Source organism: Manis javanica, chromosome 3, assembly GCF_040802235.1.
Source record: "Manis javanica isolate MJ-LG chromosome 3, MJ_LKY, whole genome shotgun sequence".
NCBI lineage: Eukaryota > Metazoa > Chordata > Mammalia > Pholidota > Manidae > Manis > Manis javanica.
In genome coordinates, this window is record NC_133158.1 from 165,963,499 (window position 1) to 165,985,591 (window position 22,093).

Genomic DNA, 22,093 nt, shown 5'->3' on the forward strand with positions numbered 1-22,093 from the left:
AGTGGAATTCCCGGGTCAAATGGTATTTCTATTTTTCGTTTTTTGAGGAACCTCCATATTGCTTTCCACATTGGCTGAACTAGTTCACATTCCCACCAGCAGTGTAGGAGGGTTCCCCTTTCTCCGTATCCTCGCCAGCATTTCTTGTTCCTAGTCTTTTCCATGTTGGCCATCTTAACTGGTGTGAGGTGATATCTCATTGTAGTTTTAATTTGCATTTCCCTGATAATTAGTGATGTGGAGCATCTTTTCATGTATATGTTGGCTATCTGAATTTCTTCTTTGGAGAAGAGTATGTTCATCTCCTCCCCCATTTTTTAATCAGGTTATTTGCTTTTGGGTGTTGAGGCATGTGAGTTCTTTATATATTTTGAATGTTAACTCCTTGTCAGATATGTTATTTACAAATATATTCTCCCATACTGTAGGATGACTTTTGTTCTGCTGATGGTGGCCTTTGCTGCGTCCCACAATTTTGCGATGTTTAATTATTGTTGTCATTTGTCTCCAGATATTGCTTGATCTCTGTTTTTATTTAATCATTGATCCATTGATTCTTTAGGAGCGTGTTATTAAGCCTCCATATGTTTGTGGGCTTTTTCATTTTCTTTGCCTAATTTATTTCTAGTTTCATACCTTCGTGGTCTGAGAAGCTGGTTGGTACAAGTTCAGTCTTTTTGAATTTACTGAAGCTCTTTTTGTGGCCTAGTATATGATCTCTTCTTGAAAATGCTCCATGTGCACTTGAGAAGAATGTGTATCCTGCTGCTTTTGGGTGGAGTGTTCTGTAGATGTCTGTTAGGTCCATCTTTTCTAATGTGTTGTTCAGTGCCTCTGTGTCCTTACTTATTTTCTGTCTGTTTGATCTGTTCTTTGGAGTAAGTGGTATGTTGAAGTCTCCTAGAATGAATGCATTACATTCTATTTCCTCCTTTAATTCTGTCAGTGTTTGTTTCACATATGTAGGTGATCCTGTGTTGGGTGCATAGATATTTATGATAGTTATATCCTCTTATTGGACTGACCCCATTATCATTATGTAATGTCATTCTTTGTCTCTTGTGACTTTCTTTGTTTTGAAGTCTGTTTTGTCTGGTACAAGACTGTAACTCCTGCTTTTTTCTCCCTATTAATTGCATGAAATATCATTTTCCATCCCTTTACTTTCAGTTTGTATATGTTTTTGGGTTTTAAGTGAGTCTCTTAGGGGCAGCATATAGATGGGTCTTGTTTTTTTATCCATTGAGTTACTCTGTGTCTTTTGATTGGTGCATTCAGACCATTTACATTTACAGTGATTATTGATATGTATGTACTTATTGCCATTGCAGGCTTTCGATTTGTGGTTACCAAAGGTTCAAAGGTAATCCCTTTACTATCTTAACAGTGTAATTTAACTCACTTACTATGCTACTACAAACTCAACCTAAAGGTTCTTTTTTTTCCTTCCCTTTTCTTCCTCCTCCATTCTTTATATATTAGGTATCATGTTCTGTACTCTTTCTCTATCCCTTAATTGACTTTTGGGGTAGTTGATTTGATTTTGCATCTGCTTAGTAATTAATTGTTCTACTTTCTTTACTGTGGTTTTATTTCCCCCGGTGTCAGCTATTTAGCCTTAGGAAGACTTCCATCTATAGCAGTCCCTCCAAAATACACTGTAGAGATGGTTTGTGGGAGGTACATTCTCTCAGCTTTTGCATATCTGAAAATTGTCTAATCCATCCTTCAAATTTAAATGATAACTTTGCCAGGTAGAGTATTCTTGGTTCAAGGCCCTTCTGCTTCATTGCATTAAATGTATCATGCCACTCCCTTCTGGCCTGTAAGGTTTCTGTTGAGAAGTCTGATGACAGCCTGATAGGCTTTCCTTTGTATGTGATCTTTTCTCTCTCTCTAGCTGCTTTTAAAAGTCTGTCCTTGTCCTTGGCATTTGCCATTTTAATTATTATGTCTTCATGTTGTCTTCCTTGGGTCACTTGTGTTGGAACATCTGTGCACCTCCATGGCCTGAGAGACTATCTCCTTCCCCAATTTGGGGAAGTCTTCAGCAATTACATCCTCAAAGAGACTTTCTATCCCTTTTTCTCTCCCTTCTTCTTTTGGTACCCCTATAATGCAAATATTGTTCCATTTGGATTGGTCACATAGTTCTCTTGATATTCTTTCATTCCTAGAGATCCTTTTTTCTCTCTGTGCTTCACCTTTTTTGTATTCCTCTTCTCTAATTTCTATTCCATTTACTGTCTCTTCTACTATATATAATCTGCTTTTAAATCCCTTCATTTTATTTTTCATTTCAGATACTGAATTTCTTAATGATTGAATCATCCTAAATCATCCCTAAGTTCTTGAATATTTTTCTGTACCTCCATGAGCATGTTGTTGATTTTTATTTTGAACTAAGATTGATGAGTTCAGTTTCCCTTGGGCCTTTTTCTGGTGTTTGTGAGATTTATGGTTTGAACCAAGTTCCTTTGATGTTTAAATTTGTATGTGGTGCACTCTAGTGCCCAGAAGCTCTAGTCTCCGCAGCTCCTCAGCCCCTGGAGTGATGTCTGTGTCACAGGGGTGTTGCGCTGGTGCCTGAGGGGAGGAAAGAGCTGTTTCCTGCCTCCCAGCTGCAGTGCCTGTCTCCACGGTCAGAACCAGTGGGCAAGTACACAGGTGTAAGCCTCTGTGCTTTGCATTTGTAGCTGCTGTAGGCAGGGCCTCCCTCTGGCTGGCTTGGTAACAGGGCAGGGACTGTCGGTTTGTGAGCTGGTGTCAGCAGGCCAAGAGGAAGACGCAGCATGCTGTGTGTCACAGCAGGGGGCCTCGGAGCTGAGTAGCCAGCCAAGGGGATGGAGCACCTAAAGCTCCTGAAAGTTCCCAACCTGCTGGGCAGAGCACACCCAGACAACCTTGTCCACCTATCCCTTCTCCTGTGCAGGAAGCTCTGCAATCCCCACCCCTTCAGCAGCCCTTTAGCTGCTAGGAAGGCTTTCAGACCACCCACCGTTCCTATCTCAGTCTCTCCAAGTGTTCCACCTGTCTTAGCTTTGCAACCCCACTAATCTTCAGAGCACCATGCAATGTAGATTTGTGCTCCCAAAGCAGATCTCCAGGGCTCGGTGTTCAGCAGTCCTAGGCTTCCACCCCCCTCCCCACTCTGTTTCTCCTCCACCCGCTGGTGAGCTGCAATGGGGGAAGGGCTTGGATCCCGCCAAATCAAGGCTTTGGTGCATTACCCTGTTTCATGAGGTCCACTCTGTTCTCCAGGTGTATGCAGTCTGGTGAAGCCTTCTTTCTTACTGCTCTTGTAAGATTAGTTGTATTAACTATATTTTCATATTATATGTAGTTTTGGGAGGAGTTCTCTGTCTCTCCTCTCACGCCACCATCTTTAATCTTCAGTATTAGTAATACTTTTAGTTGAAAGGAATATCTGCTGTAATTTTAAGGATGAATGGAAATGTAAATTCGTTTTCTAAACTAGAAATAGTTGGTAGATTTTGTTTAGGTAATCCATCCAGAATAACAAACTACCCTGTTATTTAGTGGCATAATACTTTGTAATCATTTTACAATAATTTCATAGTCATTTTATTATGCTCTTGGATTCTGTAGGTCAGGAATTAGGAAAGAGCACAGCAAGGATGATTTGTCTCTGCTGCACTGCTTTGGGTCCCAGCTGAGAAAACTCAAATGACTGGGAGGCTTCTTCACTTACATATCTGGTGCCTCAGCAGCAGCTGAGGGCTTGAACAGAAAGCTCTGAGTGGGCTGGGTACTCAGGTGTGTGAGTTCATATAAGGCGGGCTTCCTTAGAACACATCAATGAAATTATGAAGGGGCATGGCCATTGTGGTGGGTTGGCTGTGAGGACATGGCCAGGGAAGCCTCTGAGGACTGTCAAGAGTGCCTGTATGTAGCCTGGGCTTCCTCACAGCATGGTGACTTCAGGGTAGTAGAACTTTTTACATGGCAGTTTATGGCTCCAAAAGCAACTGATCCTCCAACAAGGTGGATGGCCTTTTAAAACCTGTCAGAAGTCACATAGCATCACTTCTTCCAGAATCTACTGGTTAAAGCAATCACAAGCTTATTGAATTGAAGGGAAGGGAACCTTGTGACAAGAGGAATATGGAAGAATTTGTGTCCATGCATAAAACCACCACAGACTTAGACTTCAATTGAAATTTTGTTCTTCCAATTACATATTTAACATTACTGTTACCTAAATCATCATTATATGGAGGGATGGCAAGGACAGCTGTCAGTCCTGAGATTGCTTTGGTATTTAGGGGAAGGGTGAAACCACTTAGTTTGGAATATTACTAAACAGGGTAGTTAGTAGGAGGAAAAGCTATTTCTCTCCTGGTAGTTTATCTTGAGGGACAAATTAAGATTTCCCAAGTGGGACTACATCAAATGAAAATGCTCCTTCCCAGCAAAGGAAACCATTAACAAAATGAAAGGTCAACCTACTATATATGAGAGAACATATTTGCAAATGATAGATCTGATAAGGGGCTAATATCTAAAATACAGAGAGAAATCATATGATTGAACTCCAAAGAAACCAATTAAAAAAATGGGAGAGGACTTGAATAGACATTTTTTCAGAGATGTACAGATGTCCAACAGGTACATGAAAAGATGCTCAACATCACTAATCATCAGGGAAATGCAAATCAAAACCACAGTGAGATATCACCTCACACCAGTCAGAATGACCACTATCCATAAGACAAGAAATAAATGTTGGCAAGGATGTAGAGAAAAGGAAACCTTCTTATGCTGTTGGTGGGAATGTAAATTGGTACAGCTACTATGTAAAGCAGTATGGAGGTTCCTCAGAAAATGAAACATAGAAATACCATACAAGCCAGCAGTTCCACTTCTGGGAATTTACCCAAAGAAAACAAAATCACTAATTTAAAAAGATACATGCACACCTGTTTATTGCAAGATACACAAGCAACCCAAGTGCCCATTGATAGATGAATGGATAAAGAACATATGGTTCATATACACAATGGAATATTACTCAGCTGTAAAAAAAAAAAGCCTTGCCATTTGTAACAATGTGGATGGACCTAGAGGGTATCATGCTAAGTGAAATAAGCCAGACAAAGACAAATACCATATGATTTCATTTATATGTGGAATCTAAAAAACAAAACAAACAAAAATAGACCCATAAATACCGACAACAAACTGTTGGTTACCATAAGGGAGGGAGGTAAGTATGGGTTGAAAAGATGAAGGGGATAAAGAGGTAGAAACTTTAATTACAAAACTATAAAATAAATTAGTCATAGGAGTGGAAGTGCAACATAGGGAATATAGCCAATAATGTTGTAATATCTTGGTATTGTTACAGGTGATAGCACTGTGATGAGCATTTAGTAATGTATATAATTATCAAATCACTATGTTGTACATCTGAAACTGATACAGTACTGTATATCGACTATATTCCAATTTAAAAAAACTTTAAAAAAGAAAGATTCCCTAAGAACACTGGAATTTGAGCAGAATAAGGATTGAATAGCCTGAACTGCCAAGAAAAAGTGTATTAGGATATTCCCTGATGATTATAAGCATAATAAACATCAATGATAAAAAAGTTCATTTTACTGTAGTGTTGTATTCTGCAAGTTATATTCTATCTCAGTATAAGTCATTTTAAAACAGAAGATTAACCAAATACTATTTAGATATCTAAGTGATACTATGACCATTTGTTTTACTTTGGTCATTTCAAACCTGATCACATTATTGTATCCAGAGATACCAGAATCCTTAAGTTGTTATTTCACAGCATGAGCATTGTGTTTGGGAAATACTACTTCTGAAATTTGTAAACTAAGAGGTGTAGTAAACTTTGGTAAATTAATTTCTGTACTTGAACTAGAATTTTCCTCTTATTTGGGAATTTTTTTCCTTCTCACACAGAGTTCATTTTTAAGCAAATCTAAGAGTATCTTTTATATATTTTAAGAAATTCTGAGTGTTTTCGTGGAACATATATATATGTCTGATTTAGACCTTGACTGCTCTGCAATGTTGTCATCATGGTTTCTAGAAACTGAAATCACTAGTTTTTCTAAACTGAAGTTTCTTTATGGTGTGTGCTTGTTAACTTGGAAATTTCATAAACATTATTTATGAGTTTTTATAAATTAAATGGTACAAAATGGCTAAACAAGCCAGTAATACTCAATACTTATGTAGCGCATGCTATGAACCAGGCAATATTCTAATAGATTTACATTTATAACAAATTTATGAGTAGATACTATTATTATCCCCATTTATAGGTGGGGGATTTGAGGCTTAGAGAGGTTTAAAAACTTGCTCAAGGTCATTTAGTAAGTGGCAGGGCCTGGATTTGAATCTAGGTGATCTGGCTCCAAAGTCTATGCTCTTAACCTCTACACTCTTAAAACATGTAAGGAAAAAAAACCACGTGGAATATATAGAATTGATGTTACACTATTAAGACTTTGAATATCGGTTAAATAATGGTATTATCAGATCATATTTATAAGTTTTATTTTAATTTTTTTGTATGTATGTCCTTTTCAGTTTGTGTCCCAGTCTAACTGCCAGCAGTTTCTGAATACTGTTTGGTTTGGACAGATGTCAGGTTACCGACGTAAGCCCACCTGTAAGAAGATAATGACTGTTTTGACAGTTGGCATCTTTTGGCCAGTCTTGTCACTTTGTTATTTGATAGCTCCCAAATCTCAGTTTGGCAGAATCATTCACACTCCTTTTATGAAATTTATTATTCATGGAGCATCATATTTCACGTTCCTGCTATTGCTAAACCTATACTCTCTTGTCTACAATGAGGATAAGAAAAACACAATGGGGCCAGCTCTTGAAAGAATAGACTATCTCCTTATACTATGGATTATTGGTAAGTATCAAATTAGTTCAAAAGTTTCTGCCTTTAGCTAGTCAATTAATTCTCCCTTGCTTGGTGACATTATAAACATCTGCATTCAATTTGTAATTTTACACTGTTTACCACAAGAATTTGAACACTTCCATGATCATTGAAGATTTAACTAACAATTTTGTTAAGCTCTATGTTCTAGAACTTCATGATAAAGAAGCTGGTCTCTTATTAAATATTACTTAATTACATGGAAGTTAAAAATTCTATATCTCAGTCTCTAAAATTGTTCATAATTGTTAAACAAAAACAAATTTTGCTGGTGAATGCTTTTTTGGTATAAGAGCATGAACGTTTTTCTTAGGTATTTTGAAATGTAATACATTTTATACTTGGTTGCATTTAAATAGTTAACTATTTTGTTTTATTATATCATTAGTTTTCCTTTTAATGACCTATGAACTTTCTTGTTACATCTTACTTTCTCTCTATTGTACAAGCATTATTTAAATGGTTCCCTGGTGATTCACTCTATAAATCAGTTTTCTGTATGGTAGCCAAATCTCTTTAGAAATGGCAGGTTTCCTTTCTTTTAATACAAGACATTTTATTTTCTAAAACTTGTTTTTTATAAGTATTATGCTGTATAATAAACATTTTTAATGACCTTCTGCAGTTTTTACTGCCCTTGCCCTATTTTTCTTGGCAGTAGAGGTGAGGGGTGGGGGTGAGGGGTGGGGGAAGGAGAGTGGGGAGTTAAAGTATAAACTCATTATTTGTCATCTTTTAGTGACATTTTATTTATTTCCATCTGGATTTTCAACCTTATTTTTAACCTCAGAATTTCCTACCTATCTCTACTATTTGCTATAGAGTAAAAAGATATGAAATTTAGTCTTTTGTTTGGTAAAAAGCACTCACTAAATAATATGTTCTTGATTGTTTAAATTATTAAATAATTTGAGAAGAGCTAAAAAATGTACAGTGTTCACTTTTACTGCTCCTTTAGCTATAAAAATAATTCACATATTTTGGGATTTTTATTTGGAAATTAGTTAATGTCAAGTAACTTGATTTCATTCACAGTTTTACTATTAGAAGTATTCAGTCCATGATGCATTAATGTTTAAAATTAGGTCAATAAAGTAAAAATAATATATATCCAAACTCTTGGTTAAATATAATTAAATAATTTCTTCTTGTTAATATTTTCCTGTTTCTTCTATTTCTATCTTATCTAAAATTTAATATTTTAATTTAGGAAATAGGTTATACCCTATTGTACATAGTTCCAAATTACATTTTTGTACATCTTTCCAATGTGAAATTTGTTTATACTGTTGTTTGAGTAAGTTAAACAATACTAGGCTGAAAGGATTCTGTAAGAAGCATTTTACCTCTATACATTGAAACTATTTCTGAAAGATTGTTATATATACCATAGTCATAAAAAGGAAATTTTATGTCATTTATCTATAACATTATTTAAATAGTAGTGAGAAAGAAAGAATATTTGCTTTGTAAGGAAGATTCAGTTTACTCACATCTATAGAAGATTAAATAAAAGTTTATATTTCTTAGTGAGTAGAAACTAATTCAACTCAAAGCATATCACTCTTTGGACAGCAGAAATATTGCTGCTCTCATTGAATTTCATAATAACGGTAAAATTGGCTGCTCCTTTTTAATCATAATGGTCCTGTTTTAATAACAGTATTGAGCACACATCACAAGCATGCACATGCACACACGTACAGTGTGATTAATTTTCTAATCATATTCTGCCTCAGTAAAAGAGTGTAGTGTAAAGTAAGGCAATAATTATTTTACTTTTCTCAGCACGGTTTTGGCTTTGAAACAATTAGATCTGAATAAACATTGCTGAGGATGTCTTCTAAGCCTATTATGTAATTAGATCAATCTGGACTTCTTTAAATATGTAAATCTGAACTTGCTCTAAGGAACCATGTAGGAATTCTTTGCCCACTTGTCTAATGGAACTCCTTGTATCAATTTATTATAGCACACAATGAGCGCAGTGACTTTTGACTCATGATCCCTGACTTTTGTACATTGTTTTCTGTTCTTTCCCTTAGCCTCCAGAAAAAAGTAGGTCTAAATTATAAAAAGCAAGGTAGGAAAAAGGAAACAATGTGTTGATGAGTGCACAGAATATTAATGGTATTTTTTACTTAGTTTTTTACTGTTAGAATATAGTAGAACAGCTATTATAAAAATGTATTTTTTAAATGCTTTATACCTACTTTGTCCAAGTACAGGCAGAAACAGTTATGGCCTAACACTCACGGAGCTTATGAGCTAATTAAGGCAAAAAACCGATACCTTAAGCAGCACACAGATAATAAAAAATTATAAATGTTAAGTGCCACCAAGTAAAGGTCATGGAGCTAGGAGAGCAAGCATATTATCAGGGTGTTTTGCCTCATCAGGGAGATTGGAAAAGCTATCTTGAGAAAGTGACAAATAGCTAAGATCTAAAGCATAAATAGGAGTTAACTAGGAGAATTGGGAGAGAAAAGTAATCTAGGTTGATGTAAAAGTTACATTCAGAGGTCCCATGGTTAGAGGGAGCCATGGTACAAAGAAGAGACTGAATAAAGGCTGGAGGAAGAACCAGGAAAGTGGAATTCAAGATGAAGCTGTAGAAATGGATGTTGCACCAGACCGTGGACAGCCTTGTAGTTCATGTTAAGTAATTTTGAAGGTATACCAAGAACAATGGAAAAATCATTGACGTTTTTAAGTAGGTGAGTGACATGATTAGGTTTGCCTTGTGAAAAGGTCATTCTGGGCTACCGTGTTGGGGCTGTGATCATAGGGCTGTGGCAAGAATAGGTGGAGGGAGACCAATAAGGAGGCTGTTGCAATAATGCAGATAGAAGCTGATGGTACCTGGGACTTACGATGGTTGTGGTAGAAAAAAAGAGAAGGGAACTGATTTGAGAGATATTTACAGTGTAACAGTACTGGTAAATCAGTAGATATATAGGAAGTGAAGGAGAGGGAGATTATTAAGCAAGGCAGGTATTTTGGAAGAGTCCTAGGTTTAGGGATTTGTGAGACGGTAGATCCGAAGTGTGGTCTGGATAGGATGAAATTGAAAAGACTTTAAGATACCCAAAAGAAGTATCAATCAGAAAATTGAATATCATAGTCTGTAGCTCAAGAGGATGTCTAAGCTTGAGTTAGCAATGTGTGAATAATCTGTATATAGGTTACATAAGAAACTGGGTAAGGATGAGACACTTGAGAAAGTATAAAATGAAAAAAGAGGACCTAGGAGCAGACCTTGAGGATTCCCACCGTGATGGAATGACAGCTTACTAATGTTACTAATTCTGAAAGACAAAAAGGGCCCTAAAATGTAGTACATTGAACTATGTAGTGATTTCATTGCTAATACTAGTTTTAAATCATTTTGTTCTTCCAATCCAATTCAGAAATACGAAATACATCAAGTGTATTAGCTTCATTGTGGTGGGAGTGTTGGGCAGAAAATGGAAACTTCCTGACAGTGGTACTCACTGTTCTTCCACATGTCTGCCTATTTTTAATCAAAAATCTAATCCAACTCCTGTTGTAAGTTTTGTCAAGTTTCTTTAGGCATAATATTGCATAGTAAGCATTCTTCTTAGTTTAGTGTTTTAGTGTTACAATTTTGAGTTAATAAAATATAGGCTATTTGGTTTAATGTTTTCAGATAGGTTTTATCTATTAATTTTAAGTAGAAGCTCACCCAAGTGGAACTTTTTTAATGTTTTCCCTGTCATAATATCTGTAAATATTTTTTAATGTTTTTCCACATGAAATATGAATATTGTATAATTAAGGTGTTATGAACAGAGTGTTTCAAGAATGCTTCATGTGCTTCCCAAAGGAATTATTCTGCCTACTTGTAAGCAAGAGAATGATTCAGACTGGCTTATCTTGATTTCACCTATATGTTATGTTGCAACACTCTATTCTTTTGTCACTTTATATTTTCCTTGAATATATTTTAATGAAAGAATGTATCATAAAACTGTTTAGGATTATAATGTTTTTCTCTGGTAATTCTAGGAACCATGGAGGTACTTTTGACCAAAAAAGGGTAAAGTGGGTTTTTTTGTTTGTTTGTTTTTTGTTTGTGTGTATTTATTCATTTAGCAATTTTTTTGAGCACCCACTTTATATGTGGCACTCTTGAGGTCATTTAGGACATTGGTTAATAAAACAAAGTATCTTACCCTTGAAGAGTTTACCCAAAGTTGGGGGAACATAGTCAATTAACAACAGATATAATAAGTAAACTATATCCAGTGTTTAAAAGTGGTAAGTACTAAAGAAAGAAGCAAAACAGAGTTGGGAGACTGGGAGTCGGGGCATGGGGTTTGCAATTTTAAATAGGATGATCTGAATAGGTGGTGAGCAAAGATGTGAAGTAGGAGTTGGCCCAGTAGGTTTCTATGTGAGGAACTTCCAGTCAGAGAGAAGAGCCACTGGAGAGGCCCTACCTAAGGCAGGAGTCTTGTGTGTTCAGAGAACAGCAAGGAAGCAAGGAGTCCTGTGACCAGAGTAGTAGGAGGAAAGATTGGTAGGTGAAGTCCAAGAGGAAAGGTATGTGGAGCCTTATGGCCGTTGTAAGGCATTTGGTTGTGGCTCTGAGTATAATGAGATAAGAGGGAAGGTGCAGTGCCCCCTCTGCACAGTCAGCAGCAGTGATCTTGTTCTTGTTGCCCTTCACACTCACAGGACACAATAGGCACAAACCTGGCTCCAGATTTGTAGCTTTGTAGAAGGATACGAGACCAGTAGTATGTCAGCATGACAGTTTCAAATACATCATAACTGTCAGTTCTTACAGAAGTCTGGGACTGGTTCCAGCCCCATAAAAGGCAAATTCAGTTGTATGAGATAAGTCCATATGGATGATGAGGCCCCTGTGTTTACTTCTTAACATGTTTTTATATAGTCCTGGCTGTGCATAGTCATAGACTTTCAGGGTCTATGAGTCCATCTCTCAGTCCAGATGCAGTTTCCCAATCGGTGGTTTTTATAGCAGTGTTAAACACAGCTGACCTTCCATATTTTTCTTAACATAGTGTGTTTCCAAGGAAACCACTTTAATAGATGATAACATGAGGTTTATATTCCCATGGAGAAAGAGTTCTGACCAGCAATTAATCTTTTCTTCTCTGGGAGTTATTACAGGGTTTTGAGGAGAGAAGTAACACTTGGATTTTAAAAAGATTACTATGGTTGCTGTGTTGAGAATAGATTTTAGGGAGATCAGGGTAGAAACAGGGAGAACAGGTAGGCCATTTCAGCAGTCCAGGCAAGACAGGATGGTGGCTGGAAGTTGAAGTAGTGAGAAGGGTTGGTTCCTAAATGTATTTTTAAAATAGAGCCAACAGGATTTGCTATTGGTTTAAAAGAAATGTGAGTCAAGGATGATTGAAGGACATTTGGATTGAGCAACTAGAAGGATAGAGTTGCCATTAGCTGAGATGAGGAATTCTTCAATGGCAGTGAATTTGGGGGCAGAGATGAGTTCAGTTTGTACATGTAAGGATAATGAGAGTAGCCAAGTACCTATACAAGTAAGCCAAGTTTTAGGAGACAGGTTTAGAGATACTAATTATTATATAAATACATGTTGAGTTCAGAGGTATTTAAGTTTGAAAGTCAGCCACTTAAAGATGGTATTTAAAATCATTAGAGTAGACTGGACACTGTAGCAGTCAGTGCACAGAAAAGAAAAGGATAAGAAACTGAGCCTCTGGGGAATGTGTGTGTTTAGCATTAATTTATTCATTTTCTATGCTTGCTTCATGTCACTTATTAAAACACTTCTCTGGGAAAGAAACTGTCATACAAAATTTATGGTTATTTCAAATTTTGAGAACGTTTTACTAAATTGTTGTTATTTTTTTCTTCTGGATGAAGTTATAGCTGACGTGTGTGTTATTTATTTAATACTTTGACCCTGAAAGTATTTTTTAGTTTATTATTGAATTAAGAGAGCATTATCTGATTATTTTTCCTTCCTTTTTTTTAGGAATGATTTGGTCAGACATTAAAAGACTCTGGTATGAAGGGTTGGAAGACTTTTTAGAAGAATCTCGTAATCAACTAAGTTTTGTCATGAATTCACTTTATTTGGCAACCTTTGCCCTCAAAGTGGTCGCCCACAACAAGGTGACTATTAACTATGTCAGTTGGAGGTACAAATGAAGTTTTTGTAGGAAAACCCTGACATGGTTAGCTATGTAACTCAAAGTGACATTGGCCCAAATCTGTTACTTGATGTATTTTCATTTTAAACCTATCCTTGTGCAAGGGAACAGTGTACACTGTTTCCTTCCTTTCCAGTGGTTTACAGGATGTTAATTACCTTTAAATGTTGGTTACCTATTATGTGCCAGGCGCCATGGTTGGTGCTTGCTATACTTTATCTCATTTTATCCTCACACGAATTTTATGAGACAGCTGTCCTTATCCCCATTTTCAAATAAGGAAAACAGAAGCTCAGAGATACTAAGTAACTTGTCTAAGACATACAGTAAGAAACAAAGACTGGATTTAAATCTAGGTCTAGCTAGGCATTTCCTTTCTACCAAATGCTGATTCCTTATATCTGAGCTAGGTTCATTTACCTCATTAACCTGTAATACTTAAAATGAGAACACAAAGTTATTTAAATTGATTAGTATTAGTTATTTTTATATCTGCCTTAAAGAAAAGGTTTATCTGAATGGAATTCATTATATAATCTTTTAACACTTCAAATCATGATTATCTTCCACAGCTTAAAAAGTGATCGAAATATAATTGTTTTTCTGATACCTATATATATTTTTTGATATCATTAATGTACAAGTACTTGAACAACATTATGGTTACTAGACTTCACATATTATCAAGTCCCCCCCCACATACCCCATTACAGTCACTGTCCATCAGCGTAGTAAGATGCTATAGAATCATTACTTGTCTTCTCTGTATATACTGCCTTTTCCATGTCCCCCCCTGCTATATTATATGTGCTAATCATAATGCCCCTTTTTCCCCCTTATCCCTCCCTTCCCACCCACCCTCCCCAGTCCCTTTACCTTTGGTAACTGTTTAGTCCATTCTTGGGTTCTGTGAGTCTGCTGCTGTTTTGTTCCTTCAGTTTTTGATACCTGTATTTTTAAATTTAGAATTTGACAAAAATCTAACCATATAGACATGTTAAAATTTTACTTCTGTAAAGATTTAAGCTCCCCTCTTCCCAGAAAGAGTAATCAATTGTATGTTAACCATCTTTGTTTAAACCCTGAGTTTAGAATTCTTCTGAGATACCACATTCAACATATGTTATAAAAGATACAATATTTTGGGGTTTTTTTGACTGATTTATAGACTATAGCAAAAGCACACTGGTTACCTTACATCATTTTACTTTATTAAAAAACTATTTTCCTTCAAATGATCAGTAGTATAGAACATATTTGTTAGATATGTTCACTGACTAGAGTTGTGAAAGTACTGAGAAAATAAAAATTGGTCATGCGTAAATAAATGGCTCAATAAAGAGGTTGAATGTTCTTAGTTTTTTTAGACTGGTCGTTTTAGTTCTTGCAATAGGATGCCCATATAATTTATTATTCAAACCAGGGCACTTTGAGAGTGGAAATAATAATTATGCCAGGAGGGACTGGTATATAATCTGAGACTATCCCAGGCAGTTGGAACATGTGGCCACTCTAAGTCTATATGTAATAATGCACTCTTTTTCTTGTTATTTAGAAGGAAGAAGAACTTTTATGATTCATTCTGGAATTCTGAGCCAAAGGGCTAGGTTAATTTAATATGATAATTAATTGACAGTAAACATACTTAAAAATTTGTGTTGTGGAATTTAAGAAAAACTAGAAAACATTTCATCATAAAAAGTTAAAAAATTTTTTAAACGTAAGAATTTTTGAGAAAATCATTTTATATAGAGTGATAATGCCTCACATATACAGAAATCTTTTATTTAGTTAACATTATTTCTATTAAAAGAAGAGAACTTGATAAAACATAAATGGAGATCCCCTACAAGGAGACATAATTAAAACAGTTTTCTTTCAACAGTCAGAATATTTGTTTCTGTTTCCTAAATTGAAAGAGCTATTTACCTTTGGCTTTTTCTTCCTGCCTTTAGTTTCATGATTTTGCTGATCGGAAGGACTGGGATGCATTCCATCCTACACTGGTCGCAGAAGGGCTTTTTGCATTTGCAAATGTTCTGAGTTATCTTCGTCTCTTTTTTATGTATACAACAAGCTCTATCTTGGGCCCCTTACAGGTAAATAATTAATATTTCTTAAAGAATATTTATTAATGTCAATATTACTACATTTTTTTCTCCTTGTCCACTAGAACATTGTTCTCTATGTTAAAGTTTGGTTTTAAAAATAATTAACAGTCAAAAGGTAACACATAATGTTCATCTACTTTGCTTCTGTCTGAACGATAATCCATTGCTTTCAGGTATTCAAACTTAATAAATGTGGTCCATTGTCGCTCTCCCCTCTCCATAAACCTAGGCATGTTTAATATATAGTTATACTTCAGACAGTAGAGGAACATAAAAATCTGGTTTTTACCAAAATGAATCTCACGTTTAAAGTTTTAAGTGATAAATGTAAAGGAGGTGTTAGGCAAACAGAATTCTTACTTCATGATGATTTTGAAAATATGTAAGGTGTATTTTTTAAAAGATTGTGTCACTTTGTTTAATAAATATTAAATGTAGTAAGTTGGGAAATATCATATTTAGAGCTAAAACATTTCAGAGTTCATGTAATCCAGCTTTGTACTTTATAGTCCAAGAAATTGAGCTTTTGTGATAGTATATGATTTATTCAAAGTAATGTGATTATTAAGCATGAGAGTCTGAGAATAAATTCTAAGTCTCTTTTTAAAGAAAGGATTTTTCTTCGGTTGAATTTACCCCACAGATTTTAGTAGTTGGTTGTTTTTAGAAGATGGAATCAACTCTGCTAGATGACTAGCTGTACATATGCTCTAAGTTTATAAGTTTAAAAATCTGAACATATTCACTTTTCCTTAATAAGCCAAAATTTACTAACAATTTAGATTTTTTAAATATTTTTAAAGGAGATCTTTTTTTTTAAGGCATAATTACTTTCTCCAAATGGAGGAATGAAAATATATATAGGAGCAACCTGGTTTTATCTGGCTTGTACTGTTATCCTGCAACAGTGTGTCCTCAAGTGTGACTCCCTCAACCAAGTCCTGTGAGATGCTCTGAAATAAGTTTGGGACACTGCATTCCATAGAACTCTTTTGGGAATTCACCATGCACATTATCACATTAAAGCCTGTGAGAAAGAAGTAAAAACACTCGTTTACCGTGTTCAAACTATCATTACCTAAATTCATTTAACATCATACCTATTTTTCATTAAATATATTCAAGTCTGTTTTTCTCCATTTTAGACTATTCTTTTCATTTAATTTGGCCACTGACACCTTCTATAAATGTTTAATCATGAGTCAACAGTATTTTTACATGCACATATGTTTGTTTATTTATTTTTGCCCCCCCAACTGGTAATATCACTAAGTTTCTGGAAACTTCTTTATAGATTGCTTCTAAGAGATAAAAAGGAGAAAGTATATTATTATTTCTTATTGAATTATCTGCTTTTATTAAAACTGTTGAGTCAGGTCTTCCTGACTTAATCTCTTCCCAAAAGAAATATAGATGTTTGTACAAATACTGCATGAGTGGGTACTTGTCATTTCAGCTGTTGTGTTTTTCTTCTCCAACAGAATAATTTATATTGTTCTGATGCCATAGAACTAACAAATAATTGAAGTGAAGCCAACTAATATTATGTTCCTATTTCTTAAAAAAGGTCTGCAGGTTAATATGTTTAAATATTATGACCTAGTCCAGTAAGTGATTTTTTTTAATTACTAAGGCATAATTTGTATACAATAAAATGAAGCCATCTTAACTGTACAGTTTGCTGAGTTTTACAAATGTATAAACTTATTTAATCACCACCATAATCAGGATAGAGAATATTTGCAGCACCCCAAAAAGTTTCTTGATGCCTTTTTGCATTTAGTGTTCCCCCTACCCTCATCACTCCAGGCAACCATTATCTGCATGTGATTGTCTGGCATACACTAATCTCAGAACTGAAGGATTTGGAAGTACAAATATAATTAATATGGTATTGCAAAGCAAATCTCAGACAAAAGGTCATCTGCCATCTTCAGAGAGTGACTGGTTCTCATGGTTGCAAGCTCCCTGCTACAGGTCGTGATATCAAGTCTGCATCCAGCAATAAGGAGAAAGGCAGACGGCAAAGGACTGAAAGTATGAGCCAGCTGCCTTTGTGTTTAACAAGAGAATGATGATTTTCCCTGGATCCTTACCAAATACTTCCACTTAGAACTCATTGGCCTGAATTTGGCCACATGGCTGTTTGGAGCTACAAAAAGTCTGAAGAGATGAGTACTTTGAGTATAATTCCCCCCAAGAAATCCAGGTCTACTTTGTCAGGAAAAGGGCAAAACATAGATAAAAATCTACAGAGTCATATTTTCAGGCTTTTACTTAAAGAATTTTTTAATAAAGACATTTGTTTTCTGACATAGTATTATTAACATGACAGACTTGTATTACATAGTAGTACCAAAGTTGTAGAATAATTTTATGTAGAAAATTTATGATATTTTTTTCCATTTTGCTTATAAGTAAGGAACTTAATTAAAATAGAGTGAGCCAGTTATGGATATAAAACTAGAAGAAATGTAAAAAGAAAATTGACAGTAAGTTAACTACTTCATCAAAAGTGCATCTTTTTTCCTTCATGTACATAACTTGCTATGTCAGATAATGTTTTTATGTGATTACTGCAGTTATTAAATTTATCACCTTTTACTAACATTTTTTCCTCCCAAATCTTTGCAGATTTAGAAGTTTATGGGCTTTTATTTTAACTGGTTATATAACCTATAATAAAATCTCTCCCTTAGCTAGAATGATCATTTGTTATACAAACAGAGATACTTTGGGGAATGAAAAGGATGCTATTAATTATAAAATTGGGACAACAGATTAAATTGAGACTGTCCCAGGCAGTCAGAGTCATAGGACTATCAGTAGTGGAATATATGAAACGACCCTATATTCCACAGTGATTGAATCCTTTATCCTAGTTCTTGACATTTTTATGATTGTATTTGTTAAATATGTGACTTATGTGGTAGGTAGGCTTTAGAAAGTGGCCTTTTACAATCTGATCCTGCTTACTTTCTAGTCATCTCTCGTTATTCTCATCTCTCTGCCTCTTCCTGAGATACCTCTCCGTCTGGGTCAAGAGACCAGTTGCTAATCTCACACAAGTCCTGTGCTTTCCCACTTCCATGTCATTGTTTATGTTACTATCCTGTTTAGAATGACCCAGTCATATTTTCTGCTTGTTGAATTTTACTTATTCATCCAACAAACATGTAGTGAGAGTCTGGTAGGTACTAGACAATGGGGATGCTAACATGAGTAAGCTACAGTATCACCTTAAGGAATCATAGTATACTGAGTGTGACAAGCAAGCCAGTGTCATTTAGAGTGCTAAATGCTATAACGGAGAGCCCAGAGGAAGAGCACTCACTTCAGTCTAAAGCATAAGAGAAGACTTTCAAAAAGAGATGACATTGGAATTAATAAGCCTGGAAAGATGAGTAGAAAAGAGGTGGGTGTGGGGCATTGCAGGGAGAGGGGATATGTGCCAGCTTTCGTGTCACCTCCATCTGAAAATCTGTTCCTCCACTCCTCCTGCGTGAAATGAGTAACTCCATCTGATGAACTCAATACTTTGAACCTTTAGTAAGCACATCTTAAAGCTTGTCTTAATTGTAAGACAATTTAAATTTAGCTTGTCATATACTATAAATTATATTGTTTCTATTAAACTAAAAATTCCTTGAGGATGGGGAATATATCTTGATTTTCTCATCTGCACTTTACTCGCTGCCTTGCCATAGTAATTACTTAATGAATGTTGAATTGAAAAACTGGTTAGAATTGGATTGGGTGGAGACAAGTGCAGATTGGTGTGAAGAAAGTAAAAAGCTGATGGAGAAACAAGGCGATCTTCTAGCTGTTGCTGTAGCTGCTTATTCAAATAATAACCACCACTAACCTTTACCGAACATTTTGTGAGGGCCAGGCACTGTGCCAAGTGTTTTCTATTTAATTAATTTTCATCACAACCCTTGTAGTTTTTTTATTTCCAAATGGGGAATCTAAGGCTTAGAGAGGTTAACTGGTTCACAGAACTTCTAAGTGTTAGAATCAAGAATTGAATCTGAGTCTGACTCCAGAGGCCAACCTGCTCTTTGAGTTAGCTCCTCTGCTTCTGTGAAGGATGTCAGCTAACATCCCTCAGCAAACATGAATCACTCTTGGGCCTAAGTCAGTAATGTTACATGTTTTAACAAAAAGAGACATGAAGATAGACTCTAAAATAATGGTGGTAATAGTAATAACAGTGAACCTTTGAGTGCTTACTATGGATACTGTTCAAAGATCTTTATTTACATTTATTACCTCATTTAACCCTCACAACCATTCTAAGAGGCCGACTCTTTTTTTTTCTTTCTTTTTAAAAATAAGGTATCATTGATATACAATCTTATGAAGATTTCACATGAGCAACATTGTGGTTTCAACATTCACCCATATTATCAAGTCCTCCTCTTCCCATTGCAGTCACTGTGCATCAACGTCGTAAGATGCCGTAGAGTCACTACCTTCTTTCCGTGCTTACTGCCCTCCCCGTGACCTACCTTTATTGTGTGTGCTATTTATAGTGCCCCTTAATCCTCTTCTCCCTCCTCACCCACTTCCCTTTGGTAACTGCTGTTCCCTTCTTGGAGTCTGCGAGTCTGCTGCTGTTTTGTCCCTTCGGTTTTGCTTTGTTGTTACACTCCACAAATGAGTAAGATAATTTGGTACTTGTCTTTCTCCAAGAGGCAGACTCTTTTATTTCCATTTTACAAAGGAAAAAAATGAGGCATAGAGACATTAAGTAACTTGTACAGGGTCACACAGGTGGTAAGAAAGTAGCAGAATTGGGTTCCAACACAGATGGTTTCACCCCAGAGTTAAGTCTTAATCACTCTGCTGAGTTGCCTCCCCATTTTCTGTGCTACAGAATAATATGATTCCCTCAGTACCTTTTATTCTATAATACTTCTGTGGGTAGTAGGTTTAATCATTTATACATTTTTTCCTCTTTTATCCACATTTCAAGTGAATTAAACAACCTTTAACACTGGTATTGGGTAATTAGAAAGGACAAGATGGGACCATACAGCTCTGTGACTTACTATCACTTTATCTCCATGAGTTCTGGGTTCTATGCCTGTTGTAAGGATTAAATGTATACGATGCATAGCAGAGTAGTTGGCACATGTTGGACTTTATATAAATGATTAGCTCCATTCCTCTATTCCCTTTATAATTAGCAGAGTTAACTGTAACAGACCTGAAAAATTATACAAGAAAACTTGGCAAGTGAATACAGTGTCTGACACGAGTTCATAGTTTATTCTTAGTAAGTTATTTGGCTTTACTGGGTAATTACTAGATTTAATTTAACCACCTGTATGCCATTAATGGCATATTGTTGTCATTTGTAATGAGCAAAGAGTGGTTTCAATTGTTTTGCATCTTGAAGTATACTGAGAATGGATATTTTTCTCTTTAGAAGCATAGAATGTTAGAACTAGAGGAAAGATTAGAGTCACGTAGTCTAGAGATTCCCAAACTCGTGAGGCTGCAGAATCACCTGGGTAGCACATGAAACCTACATTCTGGAGTCCCTGCCTTCAAAGATACCAATTAAATAGATTGGGGTAAAACCTGGCAAGTTTTTAATAGCTTGTAGGTGAGTGAATCTAATGCAGCATTTGGCCATCCCTGTCAGGAAACTTAAGGCCCAGCTCACACAGTGTTAGCAAAAAGATGTGGTGTAAAATATTAAATAACAATTACATCTTTTTTGGATATTTATTCATTTATCAGTGCAACGAACCCTACTGTGTGGTGGAACTGTTACATAAGAACATAATATTATCCTTAATTGTTACATAAATAAATCCTTAATTGTACCCAGCTCCAAATTTTTAATGGGACAGCTAAGATCAAAATGACCCAGTGATGTTTTAGAATAGCATTTGCAAGGAGTTAGAAGCAAGAATTGAATTCTCACTCCGTCATTGATTAGTTCTGTTACCCTGAGCAATTCACTGAATCTCTTCCTAGCTACAGTTCTGACACTTGAGAAAATAGAGATAATACTAGCCTTCTCCAATTTCTAGGGTAAATAAAAGTACATGATTCCTCTGGGAAAATTGTAAAGAGTTTGATAAAAAGTCATATAAAAGTTACATATTCAAAATTTAATTGATGTGCCAGGCCCTGGAGCTTACTGACCTTGTGTCTTGCCTTTAAAGAATGCTAGAAAAGAGAAACATAAATATTAGTATAAAGTGAAAAATACTATTTTAGCAATTATGTACAAAATACTTTGGAGTGTGACTGAGCAGGAGCCTGGAGTGACATTTGATCTTGGCCTTGAAGGTATGAGAAGCTTGCCTGGCAAAGAACAAAGGAGGAGTTAATGTACAGAGACACAGAGCCATAAAGCATGGTGTGCTCAGAGAAGATGGGGCATCTCTTCTACTTGGACCATGGTTTGCAGTTGGGGAGATTAGGCTGAAAAAGATAGATTAGGCTGGAATAGAAGGTCTGTATGCCAGGAATTGGAATATTATCACACATGTAAAGGGGGTTTTAAGCATGAATGGCTTGATTACTTTTAGACAGATAATGATGGCTTTTTCTGGAGAGAGATTTGGAAGGAGAATGACTAGAAGCTGTCATTACTATTACTTCCTTCTGTCAGCAGCTTTTATAATTTAACACTTGGTATGAACACTATTGATAGCAGGCTTCCCCTTGTCAGGCATTAACATGGTATGGCTTTATTCTAAGCACTCACAGTCTGAATAAATGATTTCTTTTTCAAGGTGAGAACTATTGTTGATTAAGAGGGAAATGTATTTCTTCTGTTTCTTACATATTTTGAGCTTTCTGATTCTAAGTCTCTGTTTCTTCTGTCAGAA

General features: G+C 35.6%; 1 protein-coding gene across 7 annotated transcripts in view; it reads left to right on the plus strand.

Moving 5' to 3' along the window:
* Nucleotides 1-22,093, plus strand: part of TRPC1 (transient receptor potential cation channel subfamily C member 1) — a 65,166-nt gene that overhangs the window by 37,271 nt on the left and 5,802 nt on the right. For all 7 annotated transcript variants that reach the window (XM_036996427.2, XM_036996423.2, XM_073232331.1 and 4 more), the window contains 3 exons: nt 6,577-6,913; nt 12,951-13,090; nt 15,084-15,227. In XM_036996427.2, coding sequence (XP_036852322.1) covers nt 6,577-6,913; nt 12,951-13,090; nt 15,084-15,227 — 621 coding nt within the window. The remainder of the gene's footprint in view (nt 1-6,576; nt 6,914-12,950; nt 13,091-15,083; nt 15,228-22,093) is intronic.